This window comes from Juglans microcarpa x Juglans regia, chromosome 8D (genome assembly GCF_004785595.1).
Source record: "Juglans microcarpa x Juglans regia isolate MS1-56 chromosome 8D, Jm3101_v1.0, whole genome shotgun sequence".
Lineage (NCBI taxonomy): Eukaryota > Viridiplantae > Streptophyta > Magnoliopsida > Fagales > Juglandaceae > Juglans > Juglans microcarpa x Juglans regia.
Window position 1 is genome coordinate 30,148,421 of NC_054608.1, and position 17,127 is coordinate 30,165,547.

At 35.7% G+C, this 17,127-nt stretch overlaps 1 protein-coding gene across 3 annotated transcripts; it reads left to right on the forward strand.

Moving 5' to 3' along the window:
- The first annotated feature begins 10,423 nt into the window (after positions 1–10,423).
- Positions 10,424–15,289, forward strand: LOC121242676. 3 transcript variants are annotated; one of them, XM_041140599.1, is made up of 8 exons: positions 10,424–10,783; positions 10,922–11,171; positions 11,684–11,925; positions 12,389–12,511; positions 12,630–12,746; positions 12,861–13,043; positions 13,271–13,412; positions 14,181–14,474. In XM_041140599.1, the coding sequence occupies exons 1-8, from the start codon at positions 10,655–10,657 to the stop codon at positions 14,354–14,356; spliced, it is 1,362 nt and encodes a 453-aa protein (XP_040996533.1). In that variant the 5' UTR covers positions 10,424–10,654; the 3' UTR covers positions 14,357–14,474. The 3 variants fall into 3 exon arrangements, with proteins under 3 accessions (XP_040996533.1, XP_040996532.1, XP_040996534.1); XM_041140598.1 differs by adding an exon at positions 15,038–15,289 and having other exon boundaries at positions 10,425–11,171; positions 14,181–14,370; XM_041140600.1 differs by lacking the exon at positions 10,424–10,783 and having other exon boundaries at positions 10,926–11,062.
- Positions 15,290–17,127: the final 1,838 nt, after the last annotated feature.

A 17,127-nucleotide genomic window follows, 5' to 3' on the forward strand; every position in this document is an offset into this window, starting at 1 on the left:
CTGCTCGATCAGAAACATATTATATGGGACGAAGATCTTTTGTACACGTGTTAAATGGAATTTGAGCAATAATCTACAAGCTCGGAGGCATTTTCAAGTGCAAATCCAGATAACAAATGGTTATAGTCCTTTTTTTCCTTGATAGGATTATAGCTCTGCATGATTAAACGTTCAATGTAATCCGCCTGCCCGTCTAGGAAAACGGGCAGATTTTCCATCATCAATTTAATATTTTCTTTTAAAAATATAAAGATAACCCTAGAATGATGAAAAGTGTTAAATTTGTTATTATGGAATTAAAGTAGTGAAATACGAGTTTGTAGTTAGCATTAATGAAATAAATTAAATAGTTCAAAATTTGTAAAGGGAAGTAAAGAAGAAAGAAAGGCCAGCTTGGATAATGAGTTGAGATGAAAGTTGAAAATTGAATAAAATATTATTAGAATATTATTTTTTTAATATTATTATTGTTTGAAATTTGAAAAAATTCATTTATTTATTATATTTTGTGTGAAAATTTGATAAAATTATAACGATGATGAGATGAAACATTTCTTTTTTTTTTTCCCAAAAAATTACCAACAAAACCAATCTTAAAGGAAATAAATGAAATAAAATGTCAACTCTCTTTTCAAATAAATGAGAGACGTTCTTAAAGCAATTAATGGCTAGGTATAATGACGAATGTGATGTATGATAACGTCGGAGCCATGCATATTGTGAAATTCAAAGAAATAAAAAAATAAATGCTCATTGATGACAAAGAAGTGAATGAGAAAACATACTAAATTTAACAGATTTCATGCATGCATATAGACACAATACTAATTAAAAAGTGCCCACAACAGATATCATTAATTAACCTTTTATGCCTGCATGTAACTGCCATGCATACAGCATTTATGAACCTGGCCTCCTTGTTAAGTTTAATTCTATATATATGTGTACAATATTTTATGAACTAAACAGGAAGGCTAGCTAGCTAAACTTTTTTGAAAACTGAGTCAGTAATGGATACTCCGATGAGGCTCGTGTTCATGAAGTTTGCAGTGGCAGTGCTGCTGATATTGGTGGCTCTCAGCCCCAAGGGAATGTCAATGCCTATTTGCTGCAAGATCGATCCCGTGTGCTGTCTATCTGATGATCATCACACCCCGACCTTGGGGAACTAGAAAATGTGATCTTCTAATAAGTTTATGCAATAATCAGCTTTACCACCCGATTGATCTAAATGAATGGTTTTGGGTTTCTATGATTTTTGTGCTCTCTCTCTCTCTCTCTCTCTCTCTCATGTGTAATGTGTTTGTGATATTTCGTTTTCATTTCTCTTAATTCTCTTTTCTTCCTTTTGTTTTTCTTTTCTTTTTGAAAAGTCTTCTTCCGTGCATGCACCAGAATGTTTATTTTTTGGTTTTATGTATGATTTCTTGTTACCAAATTTCAAGAAGAAGAAACAGCACTAGTTGGGTATTTTGTTAATATAAAGGGTCAAATCTCCAAGGGTTGCATTCTCCCATTTGCCTATAAACAAGATGAATTAATATATATTGTATGAACATTTTCAGTTTTCAGGAGGGCGAAATGCTTCTAGTAAAAGATCTAAAGGTGGCCCATTTGGTAAGGTTGTCACTACAAGAAATTGGGTCTATTGCAGCGAAATTGGGCCTGCTGCAAATAATATCGCCGCAATAACTAGTTATTAACGGCAATTTCTTGCTCAATGCTGGTTACAACCCGTGCGATTTTACTAATTCCTTTTGCAGCGATTTTTAACACATTTGCGACGCTAAATTGGTGCTGCAAGTATTATCCCGACTTTTGCAGTGACTTTAATGATAGTTAAGGCAAATTATACCGCCGTAAAAGATTAAAAACCTACGACGACGCCTAATTTCGCTGCAATTGTCATTTTAATGTAGACGGCGCCAAAACCACAATTTCGATACAAGAGCATCAGATTTCCCCCCAAATCCCCATTTTACCTTCGTCCCCAACTTCTTCTTCTCCATTTCTCTCTAACTGCACATATTGCAAAACCCACTCAAAATTTTCGTCCTGCCCCTTCCACCGAATGAAACCACTAACACCGGCGTGGCTCCAGCCCAGTGATTATCGCGTAAGCAAATTACTCTGCTCCACCCCACCGAAAACCCAGTAATCGGCGTCTTCACTCGCATTTGTCGAGGCCACACCAGTGAAAAATGTTCCATTTTTTCGACACCCTAAGGCTTTGTTCTTCATCATCGTCGGCCCGAGGCCTAAGTTAGTGGGTTGGAGTCGATTGTCCATCCCTTCGTCTCCGGCGTAGCATTGGTTGGAGTCGATTTCCCAAGGTATGAAACTCTGTTTTATGTCTTCATGGTTCTTAATGAAACCCTAGCTTAATGTGAAGTAGAAACAGGGATGTTTTCCTATAATATTGTTGCTTAGGTTTTCAGAATTACACACAGTGGACAATCTCGTAAGCGAGAGTGTGTTTTCATCATGTGTTTGTGAGGAATATTAAAGCATTCACATGGCTTTTTCCGATTGAACCACAAACTCCAGAATGCTTGGATGATCCATTAATGTTCTAAAGAGAAAACTAAATTCCCTTTCTGTAATTATTCTTCCTCTAAAAAGATAGGCTCAAAATCAACCAACTATAACTTGGTATTGAGTTACGGGCAGGACAAATTATACCCAATGATTTTGCTTTTATACCTAATACAACAGCATTAGCATCTCATTAATTATATGCAATGGTTTAAAATTATCATTCTAAATGGATGCTGGTTGAGGAATTGTTGATCAATTTGCTTGCTTGTATATAGTCTAATTTTCATAAAAGCCAGAGAGAACAAATTAGCAACATTAAACTGTTTCACACATCTGATTTTAACAGTTCCTGTTTTCATTGATGGAATGACTTGCTTGTTAGGTTTGGTTGCTGATATATTGGTTTATGCACTCTACTTGTCTTTTAATGTTGCTATTTTTCTTCATTTTAGATTCATACCATATCGGAGTCGTGCTTTTCATTTTAGATGCACAAGAAGGGGTGTAGGATATATAAAAATTTGTATATAATAAAAATTAAAAAACTACTCAATAGCGTGCATAAATATATTATAACTAGAAGTTTCGAGTTTGAATGTAAAATAAAAATAAAAACATTTTATATGTCAATTGATCTCAATTTTTTTTTTATCAAATATATATCATTAATTATCATATTCTTTCTCAATATAGACTACCAAATATTTTATAAGAAAATCACAATTTATTTTCTTTCAAAACCTTATCTCAACAATATTAAAAGCTGAAACGCACTTTCAATTTGTTTTTATTTTGAAATCTAATATTTAACTTGTTTATGATTTAAAGTTTTTGTTGACGTCCATATTATTCAACTTTGTATTTAATATAAAATGTAACAAAATAATAATTATTGTTTTGCATTATTATACAGCAGTTTGAGTGGCAACCTTACAAATCAATACCTTATTGTTTTCGTATTCCAAGTATTGTAGTGTCCCTTCTATCGCAGTTTGAAACTTCAGTGACATAATTATAAACATTGAGCTTGGTCAAAATGGTTTTTTAGCTTAGATGCTAGCTAGTTATATAAGTTGACTCAATTCTTAAAACGGATTTATAGTTAATAAATGGTTTTTTTTTTACTTAATATATCGGTTTTTCCCCCATATTTCCTTTACCTCCCGGCTCCCACTTCAAGAAGAAAATGCATGCTTTTATTCTTTGGGTCCCATCCCTAGCTACCTGGTTCTCTGCATATAAGTGCCATTTCCATCTGGATGCATCACTACATTCTCCAGAATTATCACCTGCAAATGCTTGCTACTTCCACCTTCTCTCATGTCGATCCCTAAATCATCTTGTTCTTTAATTCATGGGTTTTCTTTGTATCCAATTATATTTCACAAATTCTAGGTAGTGCCTATGTGAAATTATGTCTGTGCACCATATCAGTTCCAATATATATATATATATATATATATATATATATATTAATAACATGATATTATAATCAGTTTGTCATATGTGTAGCTTCCACTTGATATTAATAAATTTTTTTATTCATGTGCCCACACCTAATTTTGTCGGTAATGGTATTTTTTGGAGTATAAAATTATAAACAACCAAACAAATTAAACAAAATATTATGTAATGCAGATCAGTTTTCTTTAGGAGGTAGTGGAGAAATGGTGGACAAAGTTAATTAATTTATTGATTTTCATGATCAGTTTGCATGCAGTACCAATATTTTATATATACTAATTATTTAAACTTCATTTTTCAAGGACTTTCTGCAATTAAATTATTAAATATATATACCTCTATTGTTTATAAATAACAATTAATCGATGATGTCTACAGCTTATACGTACGTAATAAGATTTGTCCACTTAGCTGCATCGATCTTATCTACGTACATTGCTTGCCAAAGCATTGTGATGGGTCAGTCCCTAGCTTCTTGTACATGCATTATTGGCATGACTACTGCAGTTGATCTTTGTAGGCTGTAGTTGTCTAGTGGCTGATGAGATGGAGGGTCGACGTACTTGAGAGGAAGCTGTTGAAAAGCATCAGTTTGTTGTGAGTTAGGGGTTGATCTGTATTGCAGTGATGACATGATCAAGAGTCTTCGTATAATATGAGGATAGTTGGGCTATGGCCTATAGATCAGCAACCCATAGGGCTTCCAAAATGGCTGCTTAGGCTTCACTCGTGATATGTATCTTGTAACGAAAAATAGCATGCCTATTCTGAGGCAATATTGTATTGACTTAAATGGAGGGTCGTACGCTGATCGGGATGATCAGGATGAAGAAGAAACAACAGAGGAAGTGCTGGAAGGCTCCAAGCTGCCCGTATGAGTCATTCATCGAGTGTTAACGGGGCTCAAAAAGGAAGAGACAAGTGGTGACGACTGACTGCGCAGCAACATATTCAATACACGAGTTGAGCACCAAGGTAGAGCCTTGAACCTTATCACCGATAACGGTAGTGGAATGAACGTCATCTCTCATGAGATAGTGCAGAAGTTAAAATTGCCAGTGGAGAAACATCACATCCCTTATAAATTGAGCTGGGTAGATGATACATCGATTTCTGTCAAACACTAGTGTTTGGTCACTTTTTCTTTGGGAAAAAGTTATGTAGATACGCTACGCTGTGACGCGATTCCAATGAAGGCATGCCACCTACTACTAGGATGACCGTGGCTCTATGACAGACGGGTTACATACGTTGGGTACAAGAACACTTACTCTTTTGTGTTTAATGACAGAAAGGTGACCTTGCAGGCTATGAAAATTCATGACTTTGACACGCATGGGGGAGAGGACAGAGTGCTCACCCTTCGGAAATTCACACAAGAGACCCATGATTATGGGGTCATTTTTGCTCTAATCGCCAAGCCCAGTGCGCCTCAGTTGGATGCCGAAGCATTACCCGTCGAAGTCAGCGCAATCCTGGAAGAGTTTTCGGACATTACACCTGAGGAGCTACCACACACCTTACCACCCATGCGCGACATACAGCATGCTGTGGACTTAGTACCTGGAGCCACGCTGCCTAACATGCCTGCATATCGTATGAGTCCCACTGAGCACCAAGAACTCCAACGGCAGGTCCAGGAGCTACTCGATAGGGGCTTCATCCGGGAGAGCCTCAGCCCCTGTGCCGTGCCTGCACTACTCACCCCAAAGAAAGACAGTAGCTAGCGTATGTGTATCGACAATTGGGCTATTAACCGGATAATAGTAAAATATCAATTCCCTATTCCACGTTTGGATGACTTGCTAGATGTTCTACATGGAGAACAGGTTTTCTCGAAGATTGATCTTCGGAGCGGGTACCATCAGATTCGCCTCCGAGCGGGAGATGAGTGGAAAACAGCCTTTAAAACGAAGTATGGACTTTTCGAATGGCTGGTTATGCCATTCAGACTCACAAACGCTCCTAGCACCTTTATGCGAGTCATGACCCAAATCCTCCGGCCCTTTATTAACAAGTTTGTGATGGTGTATTTTGACGACATACTCAATTTTAGCCCCAACTACACAGATCATCTACACCACCTCTGAAAAGTCCTACAAGTTTTACATTTAGAGAGCTTTTACATACACCTCAAGAAGTGTAGTTTCACCTAACACTATGTACCCTTCCTGGGGTTTATAGTCTCTACCAGCGGCATCTAGGCTGACCCATCGAAAGTGCGAGCAATTCTTGACTGGCCAGCACCAACAAATGTACATGAAACCCGCAACTTCCATGACCTCACTTCTTTCTATCGGCGCTTCATCAAGAACTCCAGCAGCATCATGGCCCCAATTATGGAATGCAATAAGAACGACCCCTTCGTGTGGTCTCCAGCAGCCGATAAAGCTTTTGAATAAATCAAAATATAAAATATGTTCAAGCCATATTGTTATTTCTAATTTTTTAAGGGCTAATATATAGGCTTCGGTTTTTATTTCTAAGGGCCGAGTAGTTTTGAATTTTTGTAAGTTGTAACTTCTTAAGTTATGTAACCGTAGCCCATGTAGTTTGTTATGATCTCACGTTTGAACTTTGAAATTGGTGTTTGAACTTGTTATTTGTTATGGTTTCAACTTGTTATTTATTTTATGTTTCAACTTGTTATTTGTTATGATTTTAACTTTGAGAGTAGTGTTGCTTGATTGAAATTTGAGTAATGCTAGATACAATTTTAGGTTGTGCAAGTCCCACGCACTCCTTTCGAAAATGAGTATGTGATCCACTAATTTTTTTAATAATGGATCACATACTCATTTTCAAAAGGGTGCGTGGGGTTTGCACACATTAGAACTGCAAATATCATTTCTCGTTAAATTTACTGATTTTTAAGTCTTGGTGTGTATAATTATTCTTGTGAATTTTATTTTTCAAGTGGATATGGGTATGGATACTGCACCTACTTCGGAAGATCGTCCTAACATGGATGCTTCATTGCCTACACATACCCCGGTGACAGAGACATCCACTCTTACACCTATGTCTGCAGCTACTTCTTGTGCAAATAGTCGAGCACCTGCACTGAGTGAATTGGAAGAAGTGGAGCGTGGTTGACCACCACAACCTAACAATAGATAATTTTGTCATTTTAATTCTTTAACTTATATTAATAATGAGATTAATGTAATATATATATATATATATTTGTAGCCTTATCTATGAACCCCACAATAGTTATGGAGGATCGAGATAAGTTATTGTAGTTTTGTGCCGGTCGATGAATGATATCATTAACTTTCATGTTAACTTTACTATTATCATTTAGTTTGGTGGTGTAAGGTCTAATTTTTTTAATTTTCAAAACAATGCAAGATACCTGGAAAGTCGGGACTCTGCATTTGGATTCTGGAAAAGTGGAGATGATTTATCTACTTGACAATTGTATACATTTTACATTTCATTATTTAATTATGATACCATGTAACTTTTCTTGGTTGTAGTTTGGTTGTGGAATATTGGAATGTGTAGTATGTGGTGTTTGAGTTGATGAATGATGTCGACCAATGGCAATGGGAAGGAGTTATGAGTCGTGACAGTTGTTGATTCGAATTGTTATTATTATTTTTTGATTGGAAATAGACTTCATTTCATTTAATGAAATCAAAGTTATAGTTGTGACTGATAAATATAGAAAAAAACCCAGATTACAAGTCAAACTACTCATTTGTTTGGGACTTTTCCGCACTTAAATTTCTTTGTAACGGGTATTGTCTTAATTTCTATAAGCTCTCTAATGACAAAACCTTATGAGATTTCAATCTCGGTTTGTCTGAGAATAAAACACTCTGTAAAAACAGAGATAACCATCACCCAATCCCCAAAGGAGAAAAGGGTATCCAACCCCCATCCTCCAAATGAGGAGAGGGAAAACCACCCACCATCCTCCAAAGGAGGAGTGGGACAGCCAACCCCCATCCTCCAAAGGAGGAGAGAGATTCTCTTGCTATGGATAACAAGTCCAATAGCTTATTTTTTTTTATTTTTACCTAACACAAACAAGAGAACAGAAAATACATAGCAAATACTGAAAAACAGAACTACAACAAAACAAACACTTGAAATACACTGAAACCAAAAAAAACACTGAGCAAGGAGGCTATAGTGGCGCGTGAAGGACATGCGCCATGCTGGAAGTGTGCCGGACCGACGATCCTAAAGCTACTGAGATCGTTGACCCCAGAAAAGTCGCGTGTGGCGGCAGCAGAGCCCTTTGTGTGGTGACGCGTGGAGGCCACGAGCGTTGCTCCTTTTGGCGAAATCATCGGCAGTCTAAAAGATCGACGACTTAGGAACCCCACGGTGGGGCTCGTGATGGTCGCTAGCCACCGGAAAACCTCAAAACGGTGTTTCTCCATGCTTTGACCTGAAAAAAAAATAAAAATAAAGGAACACAAACAAGAAAAGAAACAAACTGGAAGATAAAGGTTCTGGGCTGGGAAGAGGGAGGGGGTTGGAGCCGAAGCTCTCACCCCCCCCCCCCTCTCTCTCTCTGGCTGGTTTCGGTTTGGATGGGTTTCTAGAGAGAAGTCAGAGGTTCTCTCTCTAAAAGGGTTTTGAAGCCGTTTTATTGAAGTTCTTCAATGCAAGTTGTTATTAGAACAATGGAGAGTGGAGTTTTGACTCTTGGTGATGGTAGAAAGCAAGAAATCCATTTGATATTTTGATATAGTTTGTAAATCTGTTATATACACAGCTCCAAATACTCATAAGTGTGTTCTTGTGTGATGTTTGCAAGGATTTGCATTGTGATATTATGTTGAATGATTGAGTTATTACATGATTGTCTTTAAATTTTTATGATTCTACTATCTATATTTGATTATTTAATTTTTTATTATAGATGGATTATAATTTATAATTTATAATTTTATTGATGATGTTGTCTTTTATTTTACCTTGTGGATTTAGATCTTTGGTATTTAGACTTTTATTACTTATATGGGTTACAAAATTAATAATGTAGAAATATAAAAATAAGTGGGGCATAAAAAAATTGAATCAAGCCCAAAAATAGGTTAAGAGACATATGGACTCGACCCAACTTTGAATTGGGCTCCAATTCTGGCTCTGCCTCTAACGGAATTGGCTCCTAATTGGAGTTGTAGTCAGAGTGCGAAATGACCTCCAACCCAAATCGGAGTAGGAGGCTGGAGTTGAGTAGTCTCGACTCCGTCAAAGTGGCCCATCCCTAGTACCTTTCATCGCCTCCATATCACGTGGACTTCTTGTGATCGTTCTTTTGGTTGCCCAACAGCTTTTTCTTGCCAATAGTGTATATTTATGTCCAACAAAAGTCTAATACTTCCTACCCCTCGTTAAGATCTTTATGTGCCATGTCCCATATTTTTATTTTAATTATGCGACCATGGTTCAATTGAGTTCAAACTTCAAAGTACTGTTAGTTTTTTTTTTTTAATAAACTGAGGTTGCAACATATCAATATTAGGGATTTGGGATACAAAGTGCATAACTCTTATTCATTTTTTTTCGCAGATGAGATGAGATTAGATGAAATGAGATAGTTGAGATTAAAATTAAAAATTGAATAAAATATTATTAAAATATATATTTTTAATATTATTTTTATTTTGATATTTGAAAAAGTTGAATTGTTTATTTAATTTTGTGTAAAAATTTGAAAAAATTGTAATGATTAAATGAAATAAAATTAAATGAGTGATTAAATAAGTTTAGATAAATTGTGAAAATAAACGAGACTTGTTTGAGAGTACGGAGGATAGTTTTTTCAACAAAATTATGAATAAAAATAAAAATAAATTGGTAATTCAATAAATAAAAAAATAAAAAATGATCTTTTTCATCTTGAATTTTATCAATGATCATTCATACGGATTGATGTGTCATATTTTAAATAATTTTTTTATTCAAGTGATTGAATTATAAAATCATCGAAAATGTTTTATATTAATTTATATGATTAAAAATAATAAAATTTAAGATAAACAAATAATATTGTTTGAAAACAAAATAATTGGAAGCCATGCCTTACTCGATCCCAGCCCGTCGGTCGGTGTACGTTCTACATTTCTCCTGCCGTCCTACGCTCCAACCTGTAAACGAGATTGTTGTAATTGTGATTGTGTAAATATTATATATTTTAAAAAAAATAAATATATACGAAATTTATATGAAAAAAATTAATTTTTTAATAATAAATTTTATTTTTTTAAAATAATTATATAATACTTATGATTATATAGCATTTCTAATAATGTTTATAGCATGACAAACGAGTTCGAAATAATAATATATATATATATAATAATAATAATAATAATAATAATAATAATAATAATAATAATAATAAATTAAAAAAAAAAAACATTGGATCACCATTTGAACGAAAATACCATGTGCCACACGTTGCTAACTCCCTGCTGAAAGAAATATCATTGTCCTGTTGTCCTCTCCACTTCCATGGTCCTAAAACTTCCACTTTTAAAAACACCATTCTCTCTCTCTCTCTCTCTGTGCAAATTATTCTTCAAGATTTCTGCTGGAAAATGAAAATGATCACTCCCTTGCAATCTCCTTAGTCCCGAACATCTTGGGAATTAGATGTCCTGTAAGACTACGCTCTGTCTCAACCATGGCTTGCCAATCATTATCAACAACAACATGGAAGACAAAAACAAGATGTCAAAACTCTGCTTCCAAAATCTCATGCTACTTTCATAAACCTTCCTCCATGTTCCACTTCTTTGCCACCATTCCCAACCAGCATAATAAACTGCACCCTTTTACTGCTTGCTCATTGAGCCCCTCCTCATCACAAACACCCACCTCTTCTTCTTCTTGTAATTCTACAAGATCTGCATCTTCTTCTTCTTCTTCTTCTTGTTCTACTTCTTATGCAGCTACTTTTAAGCACACAACGAGCAAGAAATCTGCAGAGAATGAAAGGAAACATGATTTGAGTTTCTCAGTTGTTCATGTTGATGATTCCAGTATATTGAAGCAGATGATAAAGAAAGCTAAGGCTCAGAATCCTTTGAAGGTGGGATTGAAATCGCTTGCTAGAAAGCGGCCTTTGTGGCGGAAATTTTGGTTTTCATCTAAGAAGATAAGGAGCATTATAATGCTAAATGTCATCACTGTTATCTTTGGTATTCAACTTTGATCTCTTCCTTCAAATCCGTACTGAACTTAATTGGTAGAGGGTGTCTTTGCTTTAAGGAGTTCGATTCATATTATTTGGAAAACTACGAAAAGTTCCATATTTACTTTTCATATTATTTTAATTTGTTATCTCTATCAAGATCTGATTACTGAGATGAAGGAAAATTAGGTATCTAGCATAATCTTAATAGAGGGTATATAAATTGAAAAAATATAATCCTAGATGGAGGACTTCTTCTATGTAAAATTTGATATGCTAGGATGATGGATAATGCGGCTTTGGTTAAAGTATCAGAGAAAATGCCTTGGCTATCTTAGAAAACTTACTGATTGGGAGTATTATGCATGTCTTAAATGTATTCATTAATGTTTATATTTAATATGAGTTATAGTTAATTAGCTAGGGTTCATACTTTCAAATCTTGGTAAGTCATGAAGTTTTGAGTCAAAAATCCTAAAATCATGATGTGTGGAGGATTATGTTGCTTTTAAATTGCAGCAAGCAACATTCCAGTTGTGAAAGATGTTGAAACTAGCATGGATGCAGCAACCTTCTCTGCAGTGCGATTTGTTGTGTCAGCCATCCCATTTTTGCCATTTGTCTTTCATGCTCGAGATGACATCAAGACCCGCAATGCAGGGATGGAGTTGGGATTGTGGGTGAGTTTAGGGTACCTTATTGAGGCAGCTGGTCTACTTACAGCTGATGCAGGGCGTGCATCATTCATTTCTTTGTTTACAGTAAGCTCATACTCAACACATTTCTTTTCGCCTACAATCATTAACTATGATTTCATTTTTCTAGCAACTTTTAAGGGCATACACAGCCTTAGTTGATGGAGGGATTTGAACCCCAGGGGCCAGACCCTTACCCCAACTGTACCTATGGGAGACAGTGGGAAGTGCAATTAACTATGGATTGGTTACAAAAAATTAGTAGATCTCAGGCACTGAAGATTTGATACTTTGTTGCAAATAACTTCTCTTGATTTCTTGGTACAATCCCCAAGATATCTTCTTTTATCTTTTGGAGTTCACTCAGAACAGTTGATTTTCCCCCAAGTGGAAAAGGAAAAAAAATATATTTAAACTAGCTTTTCTCAAGCATTCCCGCATACATGACTTTCTTCACCACCACAATAAGACTTATACTGCCCTACATGACAGAGAGAAGTTCTGACTAATTCTTGTAATAATTGAACAGGTTATTGTGGTACCTTTGCTTGATGGCCTCTTAGGAGCAATTGTACCTGCCCGTACATGGTTTGGAGTTCTCATGTCCTCTGTTGGGATTGCTATGCTGGAATGCAGTGGATCTCCTCCAAGTGTAAGCACTACATGGTTCTTCATCAGAATATCTTATGGATAATATATGCTCTTTGCATCACTGGTATCTCTGTGAATGGTTGAATGGGATAAATTTCATAAAATCCTAATATTTTCAGGTTGGAGATCTCTTGAACTTTTTGAGTGCAATTTTTTTTGGAATTCACATGCTTCGAACCGAACATATATCAAGAAACACAAAGAAAGAAAACTTCTTAGCACTTCTTGGATACGAGGTTTTTTCCCTGCCCTAAATGTGCTACTTTTTTCAAGTGCACCTAAACATGGCTATTTGGATGATGCAGATTTGCAATCTATGCATATCAACAAGTTTATGGTTTTTCGTGTAGGTGTGTGTAGTTGCCCTGTTATCGACAATCTGGCTTTTAATTGGAGGATGGTTTGATGGTGTGAATGGCTATAACCAATCATCATGGACATGGACAGAACTATGGGATTCAATTGTCGCATTTCCATGGATAGCTGCTCTTTATACTGGCGTATTCTCAACCGGATTGTGCCTGTGGGTAGAGGTATTGTTTCTTAGCCGCCACCCCCCACCCATATGTTGCATGTCTTTTGAGTTCATTTATTTTTTACTTGAACCATATTTATGATCATGAAAGACAGCATACCAATTGTGCAGAAAAGTTTCTTTAAGAATGCATGCAGTTACTTCAGCAGTCCATGTAGTTTTGGTGTGTATGTAGGGTGCTTGTTTTCTGATTCCAATGACTGCTCCTCCTTTTTTCCTCTATAGATTGCAGCCATGCGTGACGTTTCAGCAACAGAAACAGCCATAATTTATGGGCTGGAGCCACTCTGGGGTGCAGGTTTTGCTTGGTTTCTCCTTGGGCAAAGGTGGGGTACAATTGGATGGATTGGAGCTGCTCTTGTCCTCGGTAAATTTTACTTTTTTCTTTTACCTATATTCCCATCTTAACTCGCCTTTGTGTTGTAGTTTCTCATATTTCAGACATTTTTGTTTTGGATGCAAAATTACAGCTATATTTGCGCTTGATTATTGGATCTTGCAAATTTTACTATTCACTATTTAAAAATGAAAACCCAAACCGAAAAGAACAAGAAAAGCAGCAGTAGAAATCCAGAACACAATATGTCTCAGTTTCCTGTTCTGTATAATTGTCTTAAAAAGACAGCATCTGAACACTCCAATGAATCCTCCTTGTGCACCTTCAGGAAGTATTAGAGTGGCAATTCTTGCAACTACATCCTTAGTAATCCTTTATAACAGGTCCAGCTCTTGTTTTTAACTCTTCCAAGTGTAGTTGTAAGAATTGCTGCTTCATCTTTACCCATTTGGATTAGTTCTCTTTTCAAAGTTAAGAGCAAAACTATGGAACTAAAGAATGTTTCAACTAGAGCCTCCATGATGGACCAGCAGAAATTAGCAACTTCTATGTTAGCCCTTAACCATAGATTTAGATTTATATTACATCTATAACATATATTCGTAAGTCGGTCCGAAGGGCCCTGCCTTGGAGAGGTTCCCCAACATAAACATATATACGTAAAATTGCATATTGATTAGTTATTATTCGAGATAGGCGGTTTTCATTTGTTTTTTTTTTTTACCACAAAAAAGTTGCATAATATTCTTCATTCTCAGCATGCAGATATTGAGATCTTTATCAAACTGACTATGGCAGGTGGAAGCTTAATGGTACAGATATTAGGATCTTTACCACCCAATGAAGCTAATGAAACTGAACAGGCTACTCGAAAAGGAGATCTCCTGCTAGTTTCAGAAAAGCAAAAACTCCAAAATGGTCTCTCCACTTCACCAGTTATTGTAAGAAAGGATGAAATGGATATGTTCAAGTGACTCCTCTGGCTCTGGTGACCTCTAAATGCTTGTTTTTACTGTATATTCTATTCCAGCAAGAAGCATACACCCTATAGTCTACACATAAATATCATCTTGTTAAATAGTGTTTTGTTTATTGTTCTCCATGTTCTCAATCTACCCAAAATCTACAAGATCCCAGGGAGTGTTGGGTTGTTTCTATATGTTTGCACATGCTGCCTAATTTTGTTTTGGACAAAAAGGTTTCAAGGGGATGTTTGGACATAGAGTTGAAACATGAGATTCTCAAAATTTCTCAAAACTTCTCATAATTTCATTCTCAAACACATAACACTTTTCAATCTCAAATATTCAACTTTTTCATTTAATCATTATCTAATCATTATCCAAACACAAAAACTAGTACAACTTTTACAAACAACAAAACAAAATACAAAAATCAATACAATTTTCTCAAACTTCAAAACAAAAATAATATTAAAAAATTATATTTCAACAATTTTTTAATTTTATAATATTTTTATTTAACTTTTTTCTCATTTTTCAAAATTCAATAAAACGTCTTAACTCAAACTATTTCACTACTATTCACAGAATTATGAGATACTCTAGTGTCCAAATGAGCTTAGTCTACTTCAAAGGTTGAGCTGTCTGTTGAACATCTATCTAACTTATACTTATTCTCATACAATTAATCAGGTACGAACATGCAGCTATGTTGTTGGACGACTCAATCAAAATGTATTTTAGAGAGCTTATTGTAAATTTGTGAATATCTTAGGAGAGTTTTTAAAGAGACTTATCTTTTCTTTTTAGAGTTATTTCTTTCCTTATCTATTTCTTTGCTTATCAATTAGTTATTTCTTTCCTTATCTATTTCAGCATTGTAATCTATAAATAAACCCTTGTAAATCTATTTTCAGTATGAATGAGAAAAGTAAACTTCAGTTTCTCTAGATGGTATCAGAGCCGAACATGGGTATCTCATTCTAGGGTTTTTTTTTTTTTTTTTTTTTTTTTAATCAAACTCTAAACCTACCGGCAGCCATAGCCTTTCAATTCTAGGCCTTATTACCGTTTCTCTACTTTGTTCACTTCCATAATCCCTTTCTATCATCATGTCCGATACATCCAAACCCTCTTCCTTGATCAAGACAAACACTGATCACAACAAACCTGCCCATACCGAGCCTCATTTTTGTCCAAATTACAAAATATTCATCTCAATGAAGCCAATTACTTGCGGTGGTCATAGTCAGTGCGAATGTATATTTGAGGGAGGGGGAAAATTGGATACCTTACTGGTGAAATCAAGACGTCTGCCAAAACAAATGCATCATATTCTACATGGGATGCTGAAAATTCCATGATTATGTCATGGCTCGTGAACTCCATGGATGAAGAGATTAGTGCCAACTACATGTGCTACTCAACTGCTAAGGAACTCTGGGATAATGTTAGTTAGATATATTCAGACCTTGGAAATTATTCACAGATCTATGAGTTGCAGCAAAAAATTGGTAAGACCTAACAAGGGAAAGATAATGTTACGAAATACTTGAATGTCCTCAAGGGGATGTGGCAAGACTTGGACCTATTCAATGAGTACGAATGGAAGAGCCCTGATGACTGCAACCACAACAAAAAGATGGTGGAAAATGCAAGAATATTTAAATTCTTGGCTGGACTCAATGACGAGTTTGATGAAGTCAGAGGGAGAATTCTGAGTAGACAACCTTTGCCTCCAATTGGAGAGGTATTTTTTGAAGTACGACGTGAAGATTGTCGTCGAAATGTCATGCTGAAATGGAAGGGAATTGATGGAGCAGTAGAGAACTCAGCTTTGACTGCTACTAATTCCAATAATTTGAATACAGTTGATACAGCTAATGCCTCTGCACAGGGGTCATACTTTACTCAATGGAAGTATGAGGAAAAACCTCGAGTATGGTGTTATTATTGTAATAAGCCACGCCACACACGAGAAACTTGCTGGAAACTCCATGGAAAACCAATAAACTGGAAGAGAAGCAAACTTGGAGGCAGTCACACCAACCTGAAAGCAAATGAAGCAAAGACAAACTTTCTCAGTTCAGATCAGGTGGATCATCTCCTTCAACTGCTAAAATCTAATCCAATATCTGGTACTTCTATTGGTTCCTTGGCCCAAACAGGTAATATTCCTAGTGCTTTTTCAACTTGTTCAACTCATGTACCATGGATCATTGATTCAGGTGCATCTAACCATATGACTAGTCTCCCTCAATTATTTCATTCTTATTGTCCTTCTTTGAGTAATAAACAAGTAAGCGTTGTTGATGGAAGTTTTTCACCAACAGCAGGCACAGGTTCCATTAGAATTTTCAAGAATAGATTTAAAATATGTTCTTCATGTTCCTAAGTTTTCTTGCAATCTTTTGTCTATCAATAAATTATCCTGCAATTCTAATTGTCGAGTCATATTTTATTATTCTCATTATGAATTTCAGGACCAGAGCTCAGAAATGATGATTGGTAGTGTTAGGATGATCGATGACCTTTATTATTTTGATGATACTCTATTCAACAATAAACAAGCTCATGGCCTAAGTTGTAGCTCTAGTTCAATTCATGTACGTGATCAAATAATGATTTGGCATCTTAGACTAGGACATCCTTGTTTTTCATATTTAAAATATTTGTTTCCTAGTTTGTTCAAGGATTTGGATTGTAATTCCTTTCATTGTGAAACTTGTGTTTTATCAAAAAGTCATCGAGTTTCCTATAATTTGAAAACATATCGTGTGCCG

What these genes read in the sequence shown, in the direction of transcription:
- LOC121242676 (XM_041140598.1), top strand. Translation starts at nt 10,655, where the DNA reads ATGGCTTGCCAATCATTATCAACAACAACATGGAAGACAAAAACAAGA. An exon ending in GCAGTGGATCTCCTCCAAGT is followed by an intron (nt 12,512 to 12,629) that starts GTAAGCACTACA and finishes TAATATTTTCAG; the next exon opens with GTTGGAGATCTCTTGAACTT. An exon ending in GATTGTGCCTGTGGGTAGAG is followed by an intron (nt 13,044 to 13,270) that starts GTATTGTTTCTT and finishes TTTCCTCTATAG; the next exon opens with ATTGCAGCCATGCGTGACGT.